This window comes from Notechis scutatus, chromosome Z (assembly GCF_049901735.1).
Source record: "Notechis scutatus isolate UNSWTSFEM ecotype Mainland chromosome Z, rNotScu1.2, whole genome shotgun sequence".
NCBI classification, from domain to species: domain Eukaryota; kingdom Metazoa; phylum Chordata; class Lepidosauria; order Squamata; family Elapidae; genus Notechis; species Notechis scutatus.
This window is the reverse complement of record NC_142025.1, coordinates 133453857-133478857: the sequence shown is the minus strand read 5'-3', so window position 1 is coordinate 133478857 and position 25001 is coordinate 133453857. Positions and strand designations below refer to the sequence as shown.

The following is a 25001-nucleotide window of genomic DNA, read 5'->3' as shown; positions in this document are numbered from 1 at the left end:
ATATTTTGTTTCCTTTTTCTAAGTTACTTTTTGCACCTATTTTTCTTTCTGATTGTTAGTTTATGTTAGTTTTTATTTGCCTGTTCTGTAAAAAAACAAATTATACAATTATTCAAAAAATTAATAAAATTTAACAGAAGACAATCCCCTCTCTGAGAGGAAGTTGGTCTTGGCTTGGGATGCTGGTTATACTCCATTTAACACACTACGACTGCCACTCCAACACCAGTCAGATAGCCCAAAATATGAAGAATAACCCAGCATATGATGCAACCCACTGCTTCCCAGCGGAAACAGGGGCACTACTAGTAAAGGAGTTGTAAATAATTCCTAAATTATGCTGTGCATGTTTTCTTTGCCTTATTTTTATATTGCCCTTTCTGATGTCACCTATATGCCTGTATGTTTTAAATTATCATGTTTATCTATATATATAAAAGCGAAATATCACTCACGCATCATCACAAAACCTCCAAAACCATAAAGCCTACAAACTTGAAATTTGGCACATATGTTCCTCTTGGCTTCTAGGTGCTAAGAAAGGATTTTTTGAAATGACCATCAGAGCATTAGTATTTCCTATATTATTAATGCGCTCTGATGCCAAGGAGATCTACTCCCCCTCCCCACCTGCAAAACATAAGCAAAGGAGAGGAGTTTCAGTTTTAGTTTTAGTTTCACAGCAGCAACCAGCTTTAGTATAGAACAGTTGAGCTAAGCCACGCCCAGCCTCCTTGCTGTCTCTTTTTGCTCATGCAGCAAATACTGTTTCAGTTTCCAAATAGCCCTCAACTCTCTCACACACTGACGGGATGCTAGCCAGATGATTACTGATGGATGCTGGTAGGCAGAGGTACATCCCCCCCCCTTATTTTCCTCCCCAAAAACTAAGCCTGACCACATAGCGAAGCACGGGTATCGAGCTAGTCCTAAATATAACCCATGGGCATTGCTGACATTATTTCACATGAAGCTGAGTATATATGTAAATTCTGCATACTTTAGTTCAGACAATGGTAGTTACCCAGCAGAAAAGTTGGAGACATCATCACAGCAAAATGCAGATGGCTTTCAAAAAGAGCCTGAAGCTGCTGTTTGCCTTTTGAATTTAATCCTTTTGAAAGACTTGAGTTTTTTCTTTCTCTCTTTCATTCTGTTAACTTTTCCACTTAATTTCTCTATCCAGTTATGTTCTCGCCCCTTGTCTTCCCTTTTAAGTGTAACTTTTCTTAGATCATTTTTAGCCTAGAGCTACAATTTACAGCGGTCAAATAAATGGATACATATTTTATTTATTTATTTTTATTTATTTATTTTTATTTGTCAATCGCTTACAAGATAATAGGTATAAGTATAGACATAGTTATGAATACATGAAATGGGTACATTTAAGAAAAATAAAAGAAACAATAGGACAGGGACGGTAGGCACGTTATGGTGCGCTTTATGCACGTCCCCTACAGACCTCTTAGGAAAGGGGTGAGGTCAATGGTAGACAGTCTAAGGTTAAAGTTTTTGGGGTTTGGGGAAGAAACCACAGAATCAGGTAGAGTATTCCAGACATTGACCACTCTGTTGCTGAAGTCGTATTTCCTGCAATCAAGTTTGGTGCGGTTAACCTTGAGTTTGTATCTATTGTGTGCTCTTGTGTTGTTATGGTTGAAGCTGAAGTATTCATTGACAGGTAAGTCATTGCAATGTATGATTTTATATACCATGCTTAGATCAGACTGAAGACGGCGTAATTCAAGGTTTTCTAGGTCTAGAATTTCAAGTCTGGTGGCATAAGTTATTCTACAATGAGTAGAGGAGTGGAAAACTCTTCTTGTGAAATATTTCTGGACTTTATCAACTGTGCTAATATCAGATATGTGGGTTCCAGACTGATGAGCTGTATTCGAGTATTAGTCTAGCAAATGTTTTGTATGCTCTAGTTAGTAGTGTGATATTACCAGAGAAAAAGCTATGTAGGATTAGGTTAACAACTCTTAATGCCTTTTTGGCTATGTAGTTACAGTGGGCTCTAGCACTTAGATCATTAGAGATGAGTATTCCAAGGTCCTTTACAGAGCTTGGATCATCAACAAACTCTTGATTATTCAGCTTGTATTTTATTTTCTGATTTTTTTTGCCAATATGTAAGACAGAGCATTTATTTGTTGAGATTTGAAGTTGCCATTTGTTTGACCATTCTGATACATAGTCAAGATCTTTTTGAAGGGTAAGCAGTATTGTCTGTGGTGTTGAATAGCTTTACATCATCAGCGAAGAGAACGCAGTTGCTCTTAAAATGGTCAGAGGTCATTTATGTAGAGTATGAAAAGAGTTGGTCCTAGAACACTGCCTTGGGGGACACCACTGTTGAAAGGTACAGAATTTGATAGGACGCTCCCAATTTTGACCATTTGTTGTCTGTTTGAGAGGAATGCTTCTATCCAGTTATGCAGTTGTCCAAGATACCATAAGATTTTAGTTTTAGGAGTAGTTTGTCGTGTACCACTGAATCAAAGGCTTTACAGAAGTCTATGTAGATTGCCTCTATTACTTTGCCCTGATCGAGTTGTGTAGTCCATATGTTTTTGCAGTCTAAGAGTTGCAGATTACAGGATAGTTTTTTTCTGAAACCAAATTGTTTATTGGAGAGTAGGTTGTTTGTCTCTAAGTGGAAGATAATGGATTGGTTAATAATTGACTCCATGACTTTACAGGTGACACAGCATAAGGAGATTGGTCTGTAATTTTCAACTAGGCTCCCTTTTTGAAGATGGGGATGACCGTGGCTTGTGACCATAGGTTAGACAAGGAGCTGGTCCTAAAAGACTTTTCAAAGATTATGCTTAGAGGTTCTGCTATGGCAGTGGATAGCTTTTTTAAGAAGTAGGCACATATTCTGTCCAGTGCAATAGATAGAGATGGTTTTAGATTGTGTAGTGCTTTTTCAACATTGTCTTCTGTAAAATCGATATGTATTAGATCATTGTAGTTTTCTGTGGTTCGGCTAGGAAATACTGGGCATGATCCATTGCTGTTTACAAATACTGAGCCAAAGAATGCGTTAAAGATGTTGGCTTTAATGCTGTCGTCGTTGCAGTCTTTACCATTAAGTTTTATCAGGGGTGGGATGGACCTTGAGTCTTTTAGTTTGTTGTTTACAAAATTGTAGAAAGCATGGGTGGAATTGGTGCGTACAAGGTTTTCCTCTTGTTTAATGTGATAATTGGTGAATTCAGTTTTTATCTGGTGGCATAAATTTTTGTATCAGCTTTTGAAGTTGGCAACGTGACCAGATTTGTTTTTCCGCCAGAGTGATCTCTTTTTGGATTGAAGTTTCCTTATTGTTATGGGTTATGTTTTTGTTTTGTTTTGGGAGTTGTTGTTGGTACATATAGTTTGATGACTCTTTTGACTTCAAGTAAAAATATGTTGTAATGGTCTTCAACAGTATTGCATCCAGTGAATAGAGATTGCCAATCAAGGGATGAGAGATCGTTGTCTATAAGATCATAGTTGCCTTTTTTGAAGTTATAATTGGGAATTACGTCATTGTGATGATTTTTGTGTGGGCGTATGTTGAGACAAAAGTCAATCATATTGTGGTCACTGTTGGAAAAGGGTTCTTTAGTTTGTATTCCGTAAATTAAATTCAAACTATTGCAGAAGATGAGATCAAGGCAGTTGTTAAGTCTAGTATTGTTGGTTACTAGTTGTTCCAGTCCCAGATTTGTAACAGCATTGTAGAAGGTTGCATGTATGGGTTCAGTTGTACATTCATTTAGGGTCCAGTTAATATGAGGTAGATTAAAGTCACCAGAAAGATAAAAGTGTGTGGGCAGTATGTTGCCCATGTTAGTAGTGAATTTATCTTATTTACATGTTCGATGTCATAACCAGGTGCTCTGTAACATAGTAAGAATCGAAATGTGATATTTAAGGATAGTTCACAGAAAGAGCAAGCTCTATATATTTTATATATATACATATATAATATATACTGTATGTAATTATAAATATACATATATTATATATATAAATATACATATATAATACATATATATAGTATACATATATTATATATATACATATATAAGTAAAATCTCCTCCTCCTCTGTTTCTACTGGGAGAAAAGTAGAGAACATTTGTAACTGTGTGGGTTTTAATGGGTGAGAGAAGTCTGTGAGAAAACAGTCGTGAATCAATTCCTTATGTCAGTAGGCTAATTTTACAGACAATTGATTTTATTTATCCAGTTGAGTAATATAACACTTTTATACTGCCCAACTTTCTGATGACAGATATGTAATAAGTAAAGTCAAATATACTAACATTTAGAAAATGTTGTTTTAACTGTGTAAAATAATATAGATAACACTATATCCATCTGATTCAATTAGTTATTAATTCAGTTAAATATATGCCTATATTTGGGTCCTAGAGTATGTCTTCTGACATATATATATTCTCACATTCAGATAGGTGTACATTTGAACATATTACATCTATGTACATATGGGAGTGTGAGTGTGGAAACTCCAAGTATGTTTTCAGCTGGAGTTGGCAATTGATGGGAAGCTGAGCACTGCAATGAATCTTTGTCTATGTTTATCTGGGTTTGCTTTCTCCAAGTTTTTTCTCAGTATAGGGTTGTCTTCCTTTTAGCAATGAATTTAATAAAGATATGGCAAGAAAGACCTAGATATCTTATCTATCTTTATTTCTTACATACATAAGATTTAACTAATAATTTATGGCATCATCTCATACCTGTCTTCTAATGATACTTATTTCCAGCCTTTTATTATTTTTATACATAACTCAAGGTGGCAAACATACCTAATTCTCCTTCTTACTTTCCCGACAACAACCTCCCCTGTGAGAAGGGTTTGGCTGAGAGGGATTGACTGGCCCAGAAAGCCCATACATCAACTGGTGTATTGCAAAGAAATCTGGTTACTCCTTAGAATGCAATGCATACTACATTCAATTTGGACTATTTTTTGTGAACAAATGAACTCCTTTTGTTGCTTTATATAGTATATCATTTTGGATCTTACATATGGTAGAGCTGACAGTTGGGAAGTTCCTGCAGAATGTGCCAGCCATACTGGGTTGAGAGGTTATTAAGCATAAACCTTTTGATTTTGTTCCAGAATGATGGAATTTTACTATATCATCCAAACTGATTATCTCTAAAGCTTCAGGCAGTACTGTGACATTAACCATTAGCTGAAGGGCTGCTCTCTGTATGTAGTTGCACATGACATCATATGGTTTTAAAAATGTAATTTTAAGAATGTATATAACTCAGTGTACTGTCAGTGTTTTTTTTTAATAAAAATGCTTAGCAGTAAAATGTAGGCGAGCTTCAGGAAAATAGTCTGCGTATGCTTTATTAAACACTCTGTCTGCAATCTCTTTTCTCTCAATTTTGAGAAAGAATGAGTACTGCAGAAATAAAAGTGGAACATCACACTTCTAGAATGCCCTTATTAAAAATTAAAAGCTTCTGATCTGCCCATTAGGTTGATAAGGGAAATCTTTTATGTCAATACTCCATTTGATTCCCTCTCTTAATCTGAAGGCAATCTTTTTCCAGACTTCACATGACCTCAAGGCCAACATTCTAATAAACACACCCAGCATGCATCTTAGGATCATAACCCAGGACAGGAGCACCTCAATCTGTAAATGTAAACATCAAAGCTCACCACATAATATATACCTCTACTGATAGGTCCCTAATGATATAGGCTTTCTTTAACCCCAGTACATCTTGAATGAATAAAATACTTTACTTCCAGCAGCTTCATTTGTGTTTTATTGGTAACCCGGCTCAGAAAATCAGACCAAGAATTTTTTTCCTGATAAAAGTTAATGTTTGTAGGTTAGGCTTGAAATGAAGTGCTCTCTTGAGCTTGGTTGTTTTTTTGCAGATGGTTCATTTTCCAAGCCAGATAACGTAATCAGTGCTAGAAGGATTTGCTCTCAATTTATATTTTTACAGGGCAAGCCACTAGAATATAAATTGAGGCAAACCCCACTCCTTACTAGCATTGATAATGCTACCTAGTTTGGGTAATGAAACGTCTGCAAGAAAACAACCAAACTCAGAGAGTAGCATGGACTCCTCAATTCTTCTAACATCCTCTTTCAGGAAGGTTGGGGTCGAGTGAAGATTTCAAAAGGAATTTTGCAGTATAGTGTGATGGGATTGGATATTTAAAAGTGCCCCCATGTTTTTTGCAAAGACAGAAAAATTCACTTCTACATATCAATTCGGATTCCCAAGGAGAGGCGGGAGGGAAAATTCTATAAAATACACCTAATGGCGCAGCAAAGGTAAGTCTTGTCAATAAACCCATTCGGAGCACCAATCTAAATGCAATTATTTAAATAGCTGTTCAAACCTTCACCAACCTAGCCCAAACATTCAGTAAAAGAGCGACCGCACCTCCCGTCGTCACCCGGAAAGTAGAATCACTTGCCGTTCTTATTACGCATGCGTCATATTATCCCGCATTCTCACATTTGTGGAAAAACGCATGCGTAAACCGAGCTTCTGTCACTCCGCGGCGGACGGAGTGTAAATCTGAAATCACAAGACCCTTGAGGCGCATGCGCCTTAATTTATTTACAACTTCTCTTGCGTTCAGGCGCGCGCGACAGAGACCAGGGCTGTCGAGCACGAGCATATTGTTTTCGCAGCGCCTCCGCATCTCTCCGTGCACGTTTCGTTCCTTTCTGGAGCGCATGCGTCTCTGATCTACGAGCGCGGAATTGGCATGCGCAGTCCGCATGTGTTTAGAGAAAATTAGTTGGTGGAATTACAGAGATGTAATTTGTTATTATATATCTGTAAGTAACTTAGCCAGTTGAAAGAACTGGGTGAACAAAACAGGAAAGTGTGTGTCTCTTCTAGCTGTAATCGTTTGACTCATCAGCCATTTTCTTTGACTTTCTCCTACCGTATTTTGGCACGAAACGTTAGTATTGCTCCTACGATAAACATGATTAAGATATGTTTAAGATTTCAACACATTGAATCAATTCGATTGACTACTATAACTGTGCATACACCTGGATTGCACAGCTGCAACGAATTCACTTTTTGTTATTGTCATCTGGTAATAATCTGGCGGGATATACAGAAGTCATCTTTTCATAGTCATCTTTTTGATAATCTGATTTGCTCAGACCAGATAATACAAAGAAATGCTGATCTTTATTTTAAAACAAGATTCTTGGAATTTGCTAGAGCAATTTAGAAACTGGCACCAAAAAAATCTGCAACAACTGGAAAAGATATGATCCACAGAAAATAGATATATCAAAAATGGATGGGCATTTGTGGCATTTGCAGCAAAACACTGTGATATCAAAATGATGCACGAAGAGAGGATCACATAAATGCCACCATTATCTCTTGCATCCTGTCAGCTGTAAATTACAGTAGGTGGCATTGGCATGGTAACATGGACATATTATTTGTCTCCTGTGCAGATATCCAAGGAAAGTAGGATTACATCAACAGGACATGGTTCTTGTGATTTTATTCAATACAGTGCAACTTTGAGATCAACATACCAAGACATAAAATGACCACACACAAAAGCAATTGGCTAATTTGTGATCCAAGATGCTATGTGAAAACAGCTTACCTGGACTGTGGTAAAGTGGATTTTGAACACTTCGTTAAATAGGTAGTATTGTATGCAAATCAAAGTAATACAAATATCAATATTAGAGAAAGATTAGGCTCATATCCTGATCCAGTGATGTTAATTGGCTCGAGAACTACTAAAAGAATTCAAATCAAACCATGATTTAACCATGGTTTCAATAACTTTACTGAATAAGGCACATCATGCAGAGTCATTATATTTGGATCTTCTTGTCGTGATCAATAGTTTTATATTGATATATATATATATATATTCCCAATATGGCAATCCTATTGAATTTCAGCATGCAGGTATCAATTCAGCGACTTTATATTGTTAGATTTCCTTAGAAGAAAGCAGACTGTAATATAAGTGAAAATCAGAATTGCATATTTTTTCCAGTATAAAGAAATGTTATTTTATTTTAGGTTATTGTTCAGCAGAAATACATCTTTCAATTTAAAAAAATGAGAACTTCCCAGCAAGTTTTGGCAAATGACAATGAGCTGTTCAGAGTTCTGACTAGCTATAAGTTGTGCAGCTCTCACAGTTCTGCGATAGCATATCTATTATTATTAATATTAATTTCTACTACATTTTTCTTGAAGAATTTCCCTGCTGTTGAATTGTGTCTGAATCTTGGAACTGCCTAGATTAGCCCCTGCAATTTTCTTGACTAGGTTTTTCAGAAGTGGCTTGCGAATGTCTTTTTCCTATGGTTGAAAGAAAAGGACTGGCCCAAGGTCACCCATGCATAAGATGGCACCAGAGCTCCTGGTTGCCTTTCCTTAACCTCTTCATCAAAGGAGCACCTAACAGTATACAAAAAGGAAAACAAAGCAGTTAAAACCATTGGATCAATCTATTGCTCTTATTGTCTTTCACCTTGATTTATATCCCATTTTTCTATAGGAGCAGGTAAAATAGTTAAAATAAAAACGTATTTAAAATGCACTTCCTTGTATTGTGGCCCAACAGTTATCCAGCAGTAAAAATTTTATGTTTTTGGAGTATAGGCTTGCCTAATGCCATCTTTGCCTACTCAAGAGATGTCTTTTCACCCAAGCATTTATAGGGAAACTATGCTAAAATCAAGATAACTTATTAGTTTACTTGAATTGCTTTTTGCCCCCAAAGAATTTTAAACCAATTTATTATTTAAACATTTACTTTTATTTATTATTTTGTATGCTGTGTAAATTACAAGAAAGTAAGGCATTATACTTCCTGAATAGTTTTGGTGGAAGAAAAAAAATCTCTTCCCTGTGTTACAGCATCTCACGAACGCAAGGTGCATGTATACTTTACATTATAAGGGACTTCACTTGTCCTCTGCAATGGAGTTCTTTACTGGTCAATATAATAATTAAAACTTAATAGGTTAATATATGAACTTCGTTAATCCTTCTTGCACTTTTTATCGGTAAAGATTAAATCGATGTAAAGTAGAATATAAATAATATGGACGGCTGAGAGCAAAGATGTAACGACATCAGAAGGTGAAAAGATCAAGGCTGGCGGCCATTTTGTAAAACGGGTCCATGTCACTTAGGTTAAAAAAAAAATAACGGGGAGGAGAAAAAGACAACCGTTACTCGCGCGCGGCCGCCTTGGCATTGGCCAATCAACTTTAGTCTTTAAAAGAATGAGCCCTACGGTCACAGCGCTCTCCAGACTGCCCAATCAGCAGGCACCACACGTGGGGTCCTTCGTACGGTTCCGCGCATGTCGGGAGCGAGGACTACAGCCCCACCCAATCACTACCTGCCGCCTTCTCCACACCCTTTTCCCCCCACCCGCTCAGAAAGGCTGTAGTGCGGAGGGGGATACGCGTGCGCGCGCAGAAGGGGCCAATCAGCGTGCGCGCCAAGGAGAACCGCGCCGCTGCCTCCTCGCTCTATTCCCTCCCACCTCACTCCTGCCCGCGCGACGTTGCTGCTGCTCCCCACTCTCCCCTCCCTTCCCGACCCCCTCTCTCCGAGCTGAACCCCTCCCCGCTCGTTACCGCCGCCATGGACCCGAGCAACTGGAGCAGCTTCATCTTCCAGGTAACCCCCCCTTTTTTCCTCCACCTTCCCCTCCCTTCTCCGCAAAAAGGGGGGGGAAGCGAAGAGGGAAGGACGAGAGCGCAAGCTGGAGCTCTAGGCTCCCTACTCACATCCTCCCTGCCCCGCCCCTCCCCCTCGGGAATCCCAGCGGCGGGGGCCCTTGTGCGCGCGGGCCAGCAGGGCGCACTCGGCACGCGCTCCCACCCTCCCCCCCACCGTCCGCCTCACACTGCCCCAACGGTCACCTCCCTCCGCCCAGCGTTGCCTTGCTCTCCTCTACCCCCTCGTTCTCTACGCTCGCTGTGCCCAGCCCCTCGCGCTTCTCTCCCCCGTCAACGGTCACCTCCCTCTCGCGCTTGCTCTGCCCAGCCCCTCGCGTTGCTCCCCACCTTTTTCTCTGCCACTTGCTACCTCGGTGCCTCCTCAGCCCCACTCCGAGGGAGCTTCCTTTCCAAAATGCCCCTCAAGATATGCACCCCTCAGTCGCCTCGCCCTACTTTTGCCACATACACATAATCCTCTCCTGCTATCTCCACACTCCCACTACCCTCGGCCAATATAATGCCCCTTATCCATGTTGGCTCCCTGCTTGTCAGGCCAGTATCCCAGGGGTTTCCACCCCGCATTAGTTTGAACTTGGCCACCCATGCTCAGAAGGTGCTTCCTTCCTATTTTCCGGTGCCCGGTATTTCCTTACCCTCAAGCGCATGCACTTACAGTAGGAGGTGGCTATGGACTACCTTCTGGTGCCAACAGGTGTAGTGTGAATTTTTCACCTGTTTCCTTTTATGTTTTTTTGTGTGCATTCTCAAGGGTAGATGGTTTCTTGCCATAAGATAATGCAGAAAAATCCCCAATTCTTCCATCTGAATAGGCAGCTGTAGATATAACTAACTAATAAGAGGCATAATGAGTCCATTTATTTACTTTCTAACATTTTGGGTGAATTGGTGGCCAAATCCCACCCCATGTGAGTTGGCTGGGACTTGCCTTAACATCCTGTCCTTTGCTCACTCCATTGAGTTACTTGTCTTAATTTGCTCCCCCTTTTAATTATTTAAACCTGCAATCCATTCCCAAACATACATGTAAATGCTAGATTCTTCCATTTCACCAACAAAGAGTTAAGATTATATAAATAGGTGTAGATATGCCTTTTACGAGGCACATCTCTTATATTCATTTACTTCTCATATTTTGGGAGAAAATGTATATATGGCTGGCTAGTCAGTTGTATTTGTCAAGATGATTGTATTTGCTTCAACATGTCTTTCCCCACTCTCTTTAACCATTTGTCTTAATTTGCTACCACTTTTAATTCTTTGAACATCCGTCTTCAATGTTTATCAAAAGACATTGATAAATGTCTTCCTGTTGTATGCTCCCCTTATTCTTTAATCTAGTAGTAGTGCTGTAATTCCCCCCTCACCTGTTCTTTCTGATCAGAAATTCCTAAGGAGAACCTGAGCCTTCTGTTTATAAGATAGGCCACCATTCAGTTTTCAAACCATTTAGTTTAGTTTATTGCACCTTCTAAATGATTCTCCTTCAAATTAACAGTCTTCTTAAGTTTTAGACACTACACCTTAACTTCATCTGCAGCTTTCTCTTTATCCTCCCCCCTTTATAGCCTTATTCTACCCTTCAGAAATATAAGGCACATTTCATACAGCAACTGCCTGCATCTACTTGTTATCTTTTCTAGTCTCCTTATAGAAAATTTTCATACAAGCATAATCAACTATCTGTTTTGATATAATACTATTTCATGTGATTTGGATTTGAGTGCTAATTAATGTACTTAAATAATGTTATAAATTATTTTTCTATTTTATTTTTTATTTTCAATTCAGTTGCCCAATGTATTCATAATTTGTCCATACTTGCATACAGTGCTTAAAATTACTTAGCTCAGATGAAGAAAAGTTTGAGCTTTCTCTCAAACCAAAAATTCAATATGGCTGACATTTAAAAAAATTAATTAAAATTTTTATAAGATAAACACAATAAAAATTTAAAGAGAAATTAAGGTAAAAGAAAAGTAATAAGTAAATAGCAAAGAAAAAATAAAGGAAATAAAAGATTATAAAAATCATTCTGATCTTTACAGCAGTTATAATTGCATTTATATTTTATCCTGTCTAAGGATTGTACTGCTATCTGGTTTAAGGTATTTTATCTTTTATAATGAGCTCCTCGTCCAGTTCAAATCAGTTTTCCTGTGAAATCACTAAATTATTTGTCTATCGATTGGTTTTTTGCAGTTGCCTGTCAGGAGAATCCTTTTTTAAAATTAAAATTCCCTGATCTCCTTTATTTTGTTTTTTTTAGCAGAGTCATACTCAGAATCCTCTACAGGTTGGGAGTGAAATCCAGTCAAGATTTTTTGCTGCTCAGGGCTGTAGTCAAAGTCCCTTTCAGGTAAGATATTTAGGCAATAAAAGAAAATCAAGTGAGTCTTCCAGGAAACAATTGCTAGAAGTTACTGTGTGCCAATATTGCAGGTTAATTTTTTTGTATATCAACAGTAATTGTACTCTTTGCAGGATTTTATTGAAAGTTGTTGCTGTTGCTATAAATGAGTTTTAGAATAATTTAGTTATTATTTGAAGTCATTTTAATTTTTATACGATTGGCTCTGAAATAATGATTAGGTCAAGACTAATAAAATTTGTGAGACCCAGTTTAATGTAGTGATTAAAACATCAGGCTAGAAACTAGGAGCTGTGAATTCTGGTCCCTCTTTAGGCACAAAGCCAGCTGAATGCTCCTTGGGCTAGTCATTTCTTTCAGTCCTAGGAAAGAGGTAATGACTGTCTTTGACCTAGTAGCTGAGATGCCAATTTTTTTCAGGAATAAGTCAAAATCTACCCACTTTTACTCTTCATTTTGTGGCTTGATTGCTTTGGATTTTTATTTGTACCCCATAAGAACAAGTAGTAGTTTTCACCTGTTTGCAACTGTGAAAGAGTCCCCCCCTCCCACAGTTATAATCTTGAAAGACTTAGATTTGTTTATCTTACCATTTTGGCAACCTTTTGTCATGGACAGAGAAGCAAGTAAGATTGTCATAATCTAAGTGTTGCTTTTTAAAGATTGTATCTAAATATATTTATTTTTTAATAAGCACTAAAGCCTACTTGTTAATATAGATAATAGATCAACTTCTGAAATTGTAGGTCAAAGATTATGTATTGTTTTATGGTCATTTTTTGAAGCCCTGTTACTTAGTGACAAATAATAATTCTTTCCATGTTTCTTGACTATGTCTTCCTGAACTCACTGGGATTTATTTCCAATTAAGATTTGTTCAAAGATTACGAACAAATGCCTGATCCGGACACTTACAGTGCATTCAGAAAGTATTCAGACTCCTTCACGTTTATCTATTTTGTTATGCTGCAACCTGATTCTACAGTTGTTGAAATTCATTTTTTTCTCATTAATCTATACTCTGTATCCCATAATAAAAGTGAAAACCGAATTTTAGGAATGGATTGGAGAATTTTCCTCCATTCTTCCTTGCAAATTCTCTCAAGCTCAGTCAGGTTGAATGGTGACTGTCGGTAGACAGCCATTTTCAGGTCCCTCCAAAGATGGTCAGTGGGGTTCAAGTCAGGGCTCTGTCTGGACCACATTTACAGGGTTGTCCATAAGCCACTCCTGTGTTGTTTTGGCTGTGTTCTTAGGATCGTTGTCGTGTTGGAAATAGACCTTTGGCCCAGTTTGAGGTCCTGAGAAATGTGGAGCAGGTTTTCATTGAGGACATCCCTGTACTTTGCTCCATTCAGCTTTCCCTTGACCAGTCTCCCAGTCCCTGCTGCTGAAAAATACCCCCACAGCATGATGGTGCCACCATCATGCTTCACTGTTGGGCAGGTGATGAGCAGTGTCTGGTTTCCTTCAGACATAACATTTAGCATTGAGGCCAAACAGTTCAATCTTTCATCAAACCAGAGAATTTTGTTCCCCACAGTTTGACAGTCCTTCAGGTGCTTGTTTGCAAATTCCAAAGTGTTAGCACTGAGGAGAGGCTTCCATTTAGCCACTCTGCCATAAAGCCCAGATTGGTGGAGGGCTACAGTGATGGTTATACTTCTGGAACTTTGTCCCAATTGCTGAAGCCCATTCTCACTCTGATTATCAGGTTCTTGGTCACCTCTTTCAATAAGACCCTTCTCCCCCAATTGCTTAGTTTGACCAGGCGCCAACTCTTGGAAAAGTCCTGGTTGTGCCAAACTTACTTCATTTGAATATTATGGGGGCCACAGTGCTCATAGGAGCCTTCAGTGCAGCAGAAATTTTACTGTAATCTTCCCCAGATCTGTGTCTTGCAGTAATCCTATCTCTGAACTCTGCAGGCAGTTCCTTTGTCCTCATGGCTTTTGGTTTGCTATCGTATGCATTCAGCTGTGAGACCTTTCATAGAGAAATGTGTGCCTTTCCAAATTATGCCCAATCAGTTTAATTTACCAGAGGTGGATTCCAATCAAGGTGTAGAAGCATGTCAGCAACAATCAAGATAAATGTGGGGCACCGGAGCTAAATTCCAAGTGTTGTTGCAAAGGACCTGAATACCTGTGCCAGTGTGATAGTTCAGTTTTTTTTTCTTTTTAGTACATTTACGGACATTTCTAAAATTCTGTTTTCACTTTGTCATGAGGTACTGAGTGTAGATTAATGAGAAAAAAAAGAATTTTAACAACTGTAGAATCCGGCTGCAACATAATGAAATTGACAAAATTGAAGAGATCTGAATACTTTCTGAATGCACAGTATATTGATTATTATATCACCAAGCAATAATTTGTATATAAATCTATTTAATAAGCAACATTTTCTCTACTTTTTCACAAGAGTATATATTCAATCCCTCTACATATGATTTTGGAGGAGTTAAAATTATATCATAGTTCCTGTTCCATGCTTTCTATTGAGTGGTTGGAGCAATCGCTATAATACTGAGAATCTTTCTTTGAAATAGGTATGGCAGTATCACTGTTCACTTATACCATACCTTGGATTATCTGGACTCTACTTCTATCCTTCCTTTTAAATTAGCAGTACAGATAATATGCAGAATGTAACCAGTTCTGGTTCATACCATGTGGTGTTAAGATGCACTTCTTTTGTAAGTATGAAAGGCAAAATAAAATGCCTAAATATAACAACAGTAACATTCTTCATGTTTTGTTAGACTTGGTTGATTTTTGAAGCCTAAGACTCATATACACACTGACTTAATTTCAGCAGTACTGTAATCTCAGAGTTCCATGTTCTAGGCAACTAGGGAGAAATTAGGTAAACTTACTGAAATATGCATGGTGAAATGCAACTATTTTTTTTCTAGATGGGTTCTATAAATCTACCTTGTAATAGCTGATCATCTAATGCTCTGAGGAACTGGGTTGGCCTTCTCTTACTCATTTTGCCTATAAATTGCCTGAAATATTAAGAGCAAGCATGTTTGGGCAACAGTGTAGTCATTTTTATGGAATCAGTTTCAGGTTTAGTTTTAAAACAATTTTTGAAACTGAGTCAAAAACTTATTTAACAGCAACAGCATAGACTTGAAGATATAATTAGTTTTATACTAAGAAAACTGCTATTATAATTCTTCAGCATTAATTATAAGCAGATCTATCTTAGAGGTTTGAAAATAAGTTCTCTTTTAATGTGAATGAATGTTTCTGCAGCACTGAGAACATTAATTTAGAATTAAAAGTGTTTCTCCAGGAAGCTAAAACTAGTAGTAGGCATTATTTAAATAGAAAAATAATTATAAACTGCAGTTTTTTCATAATTCAGGATATCTGCATTTTCACTTTGCAGTGCAAGACAGTTAAGGTCTTATGCCGCACATAGATTATTTCTCTAGCTGAACCTTGAGCAGAAACAATAGTGTAGAGATAATTTTCCTACTTATTTTCTGTTTGTGCGCAGATTAAAACTGATTGCGTCAGTTTAGTGTAGAGAAAGACATTCTCCAGAAAACAAATGCAATAGTACTCAACATATTAGAATATCTTTCTGCTGAATTGTGGGATTACTTCCTCTTCTATGCTGTCATAAAAGCCAGCTACTTTTCTTCCACAGTTATTCTAATGGTATTGCACACATGCTGATTTCGTTCCTTATATTTATAAACAATCAATTTTAAATACACATACCGTGTCACTTATCTGTAATGCAATAAGGAAACTATTTTAGTCTCAGTAGTGGGACACTGTAATACATTCTGGGAGCAGAAAAGCAAAAATTCTCCACATAGTTGAACCCTCAAATATTAATATATTAAAAGGCAAGAATTTGCTTTTATTCTGTTTAGCAGCATATGCTGCATCTTGAGTAACTCAGCTCTTTTTGCTAGTAAAAACTATGGTTACTTTTGAAATAAGAATTTACTTATCTTTGTATTTAAGTTGCTAGATTACTGTAGAGTTTCAGTCTTGATTGTTCATCGCTATGTTACTCAATTATACAATTTCTCTTTCCTCAGACTGCCACCACAACTGCTCCTCCCCAACAGACAGCTACCCCTGCTGAGTCCCTCCAAGTGGACCTCCTGCCTGTTTTGGCTGCAGCACAAGAAACAGCAGCTGCAGCTGCTGTGGTTGCTGCTGCCACTGCTTCTGCACCAGCTGCTTCCACAGTAGATACCGCTGCCTTGAAACAGCAGCAGCCTTCTGCCTCTGAAGGTGGGAGTGGGCAGGTAGTGCCACCCACTCAGACCACACAAGCCCCTACCCCACAGGTAGCTCCTGCCAACCCCCAGGCAGCTGAGGCCCAGAAGAAACCGAAGAGTAAAGGGCCCTACATTTGCTCCCTGTGTGCTAAAGAATTCAAGAATGGCTACAACTTGCGGCGTCATGAAGCTATACACACAGGAGCAAAAGCTTCTCGCGCTGGACCCACAACCATGAAGATGCCCACTATGGTTCCCCTCAGCTTGCTTAGTGTTTCTGCCATTGGTGGTACAGCCCCAGCAACACCTGCCCCTGCTGAGGGTACTGGAAATACTGCAGGATCAGGTGCAGGCCTGGTGACCACAACAGCATCAGGCAAACGTATCCGGAAAAACCATGCTTGTGAGATGTGTGGGAAAGCCTTCCGGGATGTCTATCATCTCAATCGGCACAAGTTGTCACATTCAGATGAGAAGCCCTACCAATGTCCTGTCTGCCAGCAGCGGTTCAAACGGAAGGACCGCATGAGCTATCATGTCCGTTCACATGATGGTGCTGTGCACAAGCCGTACATCTGCAGCCACTGTGGGAAGAGTTTCTCTCGGTATGAGGGAGTTGAGGGTTCAGGGAGGATGTACTTCATATGGGGATTTTTGAAGTGCTTATATGAGACATTTGAGAAAAACATTTCCTCTTTTTGGTAAAGACTAAGATACACATACAACATGCCAAACTGACTTAGGAAGGCATAATAATATAACACTGCAAGTTCCCAAATCATCTAGGAAAGTTTGTGTGTCAGATCATGCCTTCCTCTATTAACTTCCCTAGATCTCTAATATGTTGACATAACATTCCGAGATACACTGGTAGACATTTAGTTCTATGGGTTCCCATAATAGTCAACTCCTTAGGAAATCCATGCTTTTCATCATTAACCTTAGCAACAATTTCCTTATTTTACATAAATTCCAGCTGAGAGAAGGCTAGTGAACAAATATGAGAACATATTTCTTCTTGGTGTGGCTATCAAATGACAGTGTGCAACCTTGAAAGCTTCCCAATTATTGCCATAGTTCCAATGAATTTTAAAATCTGTGAAACTTCTGATTATTATGTTCACCAGGTACCAAAAGTGAATTGAGATGTCTTGGCAGACTAAAAATTAAGTTTGGAACTTCAGAAAACATAAAAAGATCTATTGAATTTAAAAAGAAATGGGAAAAAACCATTTTAAACTCATTTCAAAGCACACTCATTTTGATATTACCTGTGAAATTATCAGATAGATACAATTTAAACAATTCTTCAAAGACATTCAAAAAAAGATGTCTTTTAAGTCAGGGTCCCCAACCACCGTCCGCGGACCGGCACCGTCCGTGGAACAAGTCCTACCGGGCCGCTGGCTTGCTGGGCGCCGCCATCTGTTTTGATGAAAAAGTGCTTCCGTGAGCTTTTCCGGTAGAAAGCTCACCGGAAGCACTTTTCATCAAAACAAGATGGCGGCGCCAGCGCTTCTGGAAAAGTCACTGAAGTGCTGGCCATCTTGTTTTGATGAAAGTGTGCTTCCGTGAGCTCACCGGAAGCACTTTTTCATCAAAACAAGATGGCGGCGCCCAGCTGATGTCGGTACCAGGCCGCGCCATAAAAAAGGTTGGGGATACCGGGCCGCGGCGTAAAAGGTTGGGGATCACTGTTTTAAGTAGTAAATGACTTTTAGAATTTCTCCATTTAGAGAAGAAGACTATACTAAGACAATACGTGAAGTGTGGGAGGACAATTTAAAATTTGTCATTGCTAGAATGCTACATTTGGGGAGAACTTTTTTAGCTCTGAAGTAATTCCATGTTAACATGGAATGCCTTACATTTTCCTCAAAATGACAAGAGTCTGAAAAGATTCCAGGCTGTGATTTTTTACATATTAGAAAATACTCTTGGATCAAGCAGCAAACAATGAGATCAGCTTGTGGGAAAAGGAAATACATTTTCAGAATTAAAATCTTGCAAGAGTATCAAGCAATGACATTGTGGTACTGTTTTGGCAACAAGTGTATTAATTTTGTCAATGTACTATGGTTAAAAGTTTTAATTACCACGAAATACTTTGGCACTCCAGGATATTTCAACAAATACCTGCACAGAAGAAATAGAACCATAAAATAGAAAGAGTCTGAAATACCTTGGACTAAAATATTGAAACTGCTTAATTTAGGATATACATTGTAAGAAAAAATAAGTTATTTAACACTGGCATGAATAGAAGTGAGAAATAAATCTCAAATAGTAGTTAGACCTGGAGCCAGAGCACAATTTCTTCGGTTCAAAATTTGAACTGAAAAAGCGGGGAAGACCCAGGATTCAAAACAGACACAAGCAGGGAAAGGGTAATTTGGATTTTGAACAGGTCTAAGATTTTGCTTCAAAAGTGTTTGTTTAAAATCACTCCAAAATAAACCAAAGAAGTCAGTTTTGATCCTGCGTACTCTGGAGGCCACCAAACAGATACTGATGAGATGCATATGGTTCATGAACTACACTTTTTTACATACTTGCCCTAAAGTCGAGTTCCAAAGAATAAGGATTTGTGTTTTGCTTTAGAAATGCAAAAATCTTAACTAGGCTGCTGTTTCAGACATTCCTACAAAGGTTGAATTAAAAAAATACACAGGAAAAATTGTTCCACCTGATAAAAGTATTACCAAATACTTAAGTTTCTCTTATTTGCATAATAGGTATATTAAATTTCTCTGGCTGTTTTGGAAAAAAAGACAATTCTGAATAAAAATTGTACCTTGTTATGTGGAAGGCAAGGAGAAAATGGATAAAAGCAATCAAAAAGGTTGATTGTACTCAAGAATCTCCCTTTGTTCTTATTTGCTACCCTCACTCTCCCTCCCCCACTATGGAAGCCATGTCCTTGCTTTTTAAATATACAATATTTTAATGTTTACAGTATATTCACATTCTGCAAATGCCAAGCATTTGTAATTTTGCATCCCAAAGAAATTGCCAGGTTGGACAATTACTACATTTTACTTTGAAATCCCTAAGAAAAGCAGCTTATAAAAAGAACAATTAACATACCTATAGTTCGTTTTATAAAAGGAATTGGTTCTTCTGGAATCAAAAATAAAAGATCTTCACTATTTTTAAACATCTAATTTATAATAATTAAAAGCTTATTAGAAAAAGTCTGATACGTTTGGTAAGGGAAGGAGTCACTAAGTGAAACTGCAACTTTGCCTATGATTTGATATTTCCTTTGCTTCACAAACCAATAAAGGCTATAAATGTGAGAATTGGTTGTAAAAGTACTTTTTTGTTACTGTGATAATTGCAAATGGTCACTAAATAAGACATGGAATTTAAAATCTGAAGCAAAGAGAATTTCATAAGACATAGAGGATATACCACTGTCTGCAATGAATCATTTCTATTTTTATTTTATAGTAGACACCACTTGAATCTTATTTACAAATTTCCCATTATTATGAATGCTAAAAGCAAAATCTCCTTATAGAAATTAGTTCAAATATAACTAGGTGTAGTTAAACATTCATTTTTAATAGTAAGTGTTCTAAAACATGAAAAATATAATAGCCCTCACTTCCAAGATTATAATTTTCAGATTTAACTTACTCCATATGGGTCCTCCATAAATCCAACAGATTTATTCTGCTCTGTTGTCTCATGAGACTTATTTAATATCTATTTCCTACACATCCATTACAGATCAATCATTTAATTGATTAATTTCTTATGAATTGTTCAACATATAATCATCTAAATTCTCATTAGTTACTGTAATTCTTTAAAGTGTCAAAAATATTTTCCATCAGTAGTATGTATTGTGCATATGAGAATTTCCAGAGTGGAACTAAAGTTCTGAAGGCTGTTCCTATTATGTATGTGCTGCTTTTGCAGCTCTTAAGTATATGATTCTTCCCAGTTTTAAAATATATAATCCTATGAAAGAAATTTACCACTGTTGTTCCAGTTTCCCCCCAAATGTAAAAAACCGGATTCCTCAACACAAGGGTTTTTGGGTGGATAAGTGGAATCATCCCAACCCATTTAGAGTATAAGAAAACTACATTTCATCTTTTTTTCCTTTCCTCCCACAGGCCAGACCATTTGAACAGCCATGTTCGACAAGTTCATTCAACAGAGAGACCCTTCAAATGTGAGGTATTTTTTCCCATTGATAAAGTTGTGCTTATTTATGCTCAGGTGTTCTGGGCAGTCTTCCTGATGCAAGAGGGAACAAAGATGATCCGTACATTAAAGGGAATCTTATGCACACTTTAGTCTTTAACTGTTAAATGCATTGCGCAATGGACCAATGCGTATAACATTCACTTATATGATTCTTTTGCTCCTATTTTGCAGACTTGTGAAGCAGCTTTTGCCACTAAGGATCGACTACGTGCTCACACAGTCCGTCATGAGGAAAAAGTGCCATGTCATGTGTGTGGGAAGATGCTGAGTGCTGCCTATATCACAGACCACATGAAAGTACACAGCCAAGGGCCAAATCATGTGTGTGAACTGTGCAACAAAGGTAAGAGAAGAGGGCTCAGATGGGTAACATTTGAACTGCTGTAAATATAACTCTTGTTTTTAAAATATGCTAAGAAGCCCTATATGCAAAAGTGTGCAGGTTTTCTTAGGTTTCATTCAGTTTCACTGGAATTTAATTCCAGTAAATTAATTTAGTTTTTCAAATTTTTCCCTTACACTCTTTTCTTCAGGAATCTCTCAGTCATAAATCTCTTCATTCTTGGCTAACCTGTTTGAAGGTAAAGTTAAGCTCAATGTGGTTTCTAGGTACTATTCCCAGCATTAGTCCCCACTCCCAATTTTAAGATCTGTTCTAGATATTACTTTCTCTTTTATGGTGTGTGGGAAGGGTATCTTTAAGTCAGTTTCAAAATTTGGCAACTGCCTGAACAAGTCATTTCAGTTGGGGGTTGCCATTGCCTTCTTCCTAGAGCTGGGGGAGAATGGCCAGTCTAAGTCACCTCATTGACTTCATAACCTAATGCAGTACTAGAATTAGTTTCCCCGTTTCTAACCTAGTTGAATATTACTATTTTTCCATAAAAATTAAAATAAGCTGCATAATTTCCATCAGCTAGAACACAGCTAACTAGCCTTGTATAATGACTGAAGCCTTAAGGAAGGGGTGACTTCTGGCAAATGTTCTGTGGAAAAAAGCTGGATTTAAATACAATTAAAAACTTTTAAATGTGGAACCAAATTTGCTGTCCTTTAGCAATTCTGCAAAAATGCAGATGAGGCTTGTTAAGATTATCCATAATATGTCTGGGAAATACAATGTGAATTACTGAAACTGAAGTCTCTTAATACGCAAATGTTAATCAGGCTGTCAATTTATATTTGTTTACAATAAGCAAACTGCTTTGCAATACAAATAGTTCCCAATATTTATTTCGCCCATTTATATGTCAAAGCATTTCCTTAGTTTCATTTTATAAGACACTGAAGAAATTTATATTATGCAGTATAAGTGAAAGATAATGCTTCTTATTTCTATGAATGTAGTCCAATGAATTGATGAAGAAATAATTTTAAGAATGGTTGAAAGGCGATTCCCTAATATCTGCAGTGGATATGTTTGTTCCAACCCTATCCATCTGATAGTACAGTATCCCACAATGCAACAACCGTAATACATTAATTAAAACTATTAGACATTGTGAAAATTAAAAATTATGGTGGAATTTTTAAATTTTAATAGTGCTTTTAATATATCTCCTGGATTATATTTTTGATAGATGTGTGCTATCCATATATTAAGAACATATGTTCATATAACTGGAATCTCAGAAACATAAAATAGAGTTTATTATTTTTTTGTTCAATTTTGGCTCTGAAGTTTGTAGTGAATTAAATAATAGAAATACAACATTATAAATCTCTTGAAAGGGTATTCTACTGACATTCTTGTACCAAAATATTTCTGTTGAAGGTTTGGTGATTTTATTTTAAGAGATTTAGGTTATTTGTACTCTATTGATTCTTATAGCAAGATGCAGCTGCCCTTAGGGTGGGATGTGCTGTTTGTACAGTGATAACTTGCTTGGTGGCAGGAAACAGCTGTCTTTGGGCTGAGAAGCTGTCTCTGAAATTAGGGAGGTTTGTTGCAATAGATCCTTCACTAAGTTTCAAGACACAGCCACCTCTAAAATGAAGCACAGCCAAGCATTGCAGGACACCGGGTTAACGCTTTCATTAGGCCGGACACTGACCTGGCTGGTTTTTGTCCTTCTCCCCCTCCCGTAGGGTTCACCACAGCGGCCTACCTCAGGGTCCACGCGGTCAAGGACCATGGACTAGCCGCCCCGCGGCTGGAGCGTTTCCTTTGCAAGCTGTGTGGCGTGCACTGCAAGACCCCAGCTCAGCTCAACGGGCATCTGCAGACGCACGCAGGAGAAGGGGCCGCGGCCACTGAGGGCCAACCGCTGCGGTGAAACACTGGCCGGGCCACCAGGCAAGAGCCGCTTCCTTCTGTCCTGGGAAGGGGGAGGGGAGGCCCATTTTTCCCCTAGGGTTCTTTAGGTATCCTTATATTTTCAGTGAGAAAAGGGAGAATCCCAGCTTCCTGGGGCAGCTGCATCCTAACTTAGCATCTTTTTGCCAGTTTAAAGTGCTGCATATAGCAGTATCTGACTAGTGTGATTTGACTGATCTTCCTGCAGGTTCATCTTCAGGATTTGAGCTGTAATTTTTAAAAAGCCATACACAATCCATTGAGTGTTGTATTTATCTGAATATTTTTCTACGGGATTATGGTGGTTTTTTTTAATGTTAAAACCAGGAGGGTTAGGGATATCAACAAATACCTTTATGTTATCAACAGATACAAATCCATTGGTAAGTGTTTTAGCTTCTTTTTGCCTTTACAGATGATTGCTTGCATTATGCATCTTGGACAGATCCATTTTATTTTACATTGTACTCTACAGTTTCCTAATCCAGGCATTTAAGTAATAAACAGAGTGTCCCTATTGTCCTCAGGATGAGGATTAACAGCTAGTGCTAGCCTGACCTTATTTAATTAGCATATGCTGACTTAACATACTTAATCTGTTCAGCTTTTTAGAGAGAAATTCTACCAGGCTGTGAATAAATAGGGTATTTTGAAGAAGGAATAGCTGCATCTCTTCTTTACCTTATTAAACCAGATTACTAAACCTGAACTAGTGTAAAGTAATAAGAGGATATAGGAAGCGAGTTGAAAGCTTGAGCTAATAACAGAGTTTGAGGTATGAACATTCTGACTTTCTATTTGTCTTCCTCCACAGGTACGGGTGAGGTCTGCCCCCTCGCTGCAGCCGTCTCAGCTCCACCTCCAGCCGCCGTCACGGTGCTGCCGATGGAGGGAGCTTCGGTTGTGAGCCAAGCCCTCCCCACACAGCCCTGGTGATTTCTGGGAGTGGGGAGACAGAAGCCAGTCCTCCCAGTCCCATCCCTCTCCCTCACTGGCAGCTGGAGCCTTCATGCCCAGATGGATATTCAGTGGCCATATATGGGTTTCCAATGTAATGGCAGTTTCATTCATTTTCTCCCTCTGCCTGTGCTCATAAAATAGTGGAGCTGGGAAAGCATCTGCTCAGCCAATGAAGCAACTCTTCTTCAGAGGGCCGTGAAAGGACTTTGTGCATTTTGAGAGCACCCTCATTTTATTGACTCCCTTACTATTAACTTGTGGCCCTCAAAATAGTCCTGGAAATACATTCATTTCTGTAGTCCATGGTCTAAGACAAATAATGATTATCTTTTATCACAGTAGATCTTGCTTATTCCAGCAGTGCCCCCTGTTTCCCCCAAATGAACTTCACTAAAAGAATGAGATAATGAGACAGAATGACTTAGTAAGCTAAGCTCACAGACCAAGGGGGGGTTGAAGACTGGAATAGTTGTGGTACGTAGTGTAAGCAGCGTTGCAGGAGGAGTACAGAGTTAGAAATAATGGGTTGGTTGAAGGGTTGACAAAACTTGGGGAACTTACAGAGAAGTTAGAAGGAGGTACAGGTTGGGATTTTGCGGCATCATTGGGTGCCTGGTGCTCATGGCTGGGGTTGTGGGAGCTGCAGTGAGATGAGATGGAGAAGGGCTGTATTTCTTTCTCCATGGCTTCAGTGTGGAGTGTTCTCCATTCCCCTCCTTGCCCAGTGCCTCATTCTCCCGTGGTGTCTTTTAATGCTCCATTCCTCGGCTTCTCTCGTGATTCGTGTTCCAAGCGCATCAGCCCTTCGCACCAAGCATTGATGCCCCACCTGCTGAACACCTCCCTTGTTGCATGCAACCCCCCACAGTTTGGGGTTAGAGTCTCTCGCTTTTTTGTATTATATATATTAAAAAAAAATCCCCTGACATTTAAAATAACCCTCCTTTGTGGTTTTTCTTTTGTTGTTGTTAACACAAATGTAATGAAGCTGTGTCCATCTATATCCACTCTCCCTGTTCCTTCTCTCATAAGCCCTTCCCCGCACCCCTCCTTTCCTCTTCTGTGAGCCCTTTCTGAATCTGTGTCTCGGCAGCAAAAGATTTTAGTAAAACAATTGAAGGGAAAAATCCACA

The 25001-nt window shown here is 38.4% G+C and overlaps 2 protein-coding genes across 9 annotated transcripts in view; one reads left to right on the top strand and one right to left on the bottom strand.

Moving 5' to 3' along the window:
* MVP (major vault protein) overlaps positions 1–6612 on the bottom strand; it is a 68407-nt gene extending 61795 nt beyond the window's left edge. The window contains exon 1 of the mRNA XM_026682207.2: positions 6483–6612. The gene's annotated coding sequence lies outside the window, so the exon portion shown is untranslated. The remainder of the gene's footprint in view (positions 1–6482) is intronic.
* A 2880-nt stretch (positions 6613–9492) lies between these two features.
* MAZ (MYC associated zinc finger protein) lies at positions 9493–24999 on the top strand. Of its 8 annotated transcripts, none has more exons than XM_087944991.1 (7): positions 9493–9706; positions 12041–12127; positions 16206–16996; positions 20519–20582; positions 20784–20955; positions 22701–22908; positions 23723–24999. In XM_087944991.1, exons 1-6 carry the CDS (start codon positions 9671–9673, stop codon positions 22886–22888), a joined length of 1338 nt encoding a protein of 445 aa, XP_087801117.1. In that variant the 5' UTR covers positions 9493–9670; the 3' UTR covers positions 22889–22908; positions 23723–24999. The 8 variants fall into 8 exon arrangements, with proteins under 8 accessions (XP_087801117.1, XP_087801116.1, XP_087801119.1 ...); XM_087944990.1 differs by having other exon boundaries at positions 12038–12127; XM_026682232.2 differs by lacking the exon at positions 9493–9706 and adding an exon at positions 9765–10462.
* The last annotated feature ends 2 nt before the right edge of the window (positions 25000–25001 follow it).

Excerpts from the sequence above, each read along its gene's own strand:
- MAZ (XM_087944988.1), top strand. The coding sequence starts at position 10,268 with ATGCCCCTTATCCATGTTGGCTCCCTGCTTGTCAGGCCAGTATCCCAG. Across the intron at positions 12,128-16,205 it reads GTAGTCAAAGTCCCTTTCAG|ACTGCCACCACAACTGCTCC; the intron begins GTAAGATATTTA and ends CTCTTTCCTCAG. Across the intron at positions 16,997-20,518 it reads TGTGGGAAGAGTTTCTCTCG|GCCAGACCATTTGAACAGCC; the intron begins GTATGAGGGAGT and ends TTCCTCCCACAG.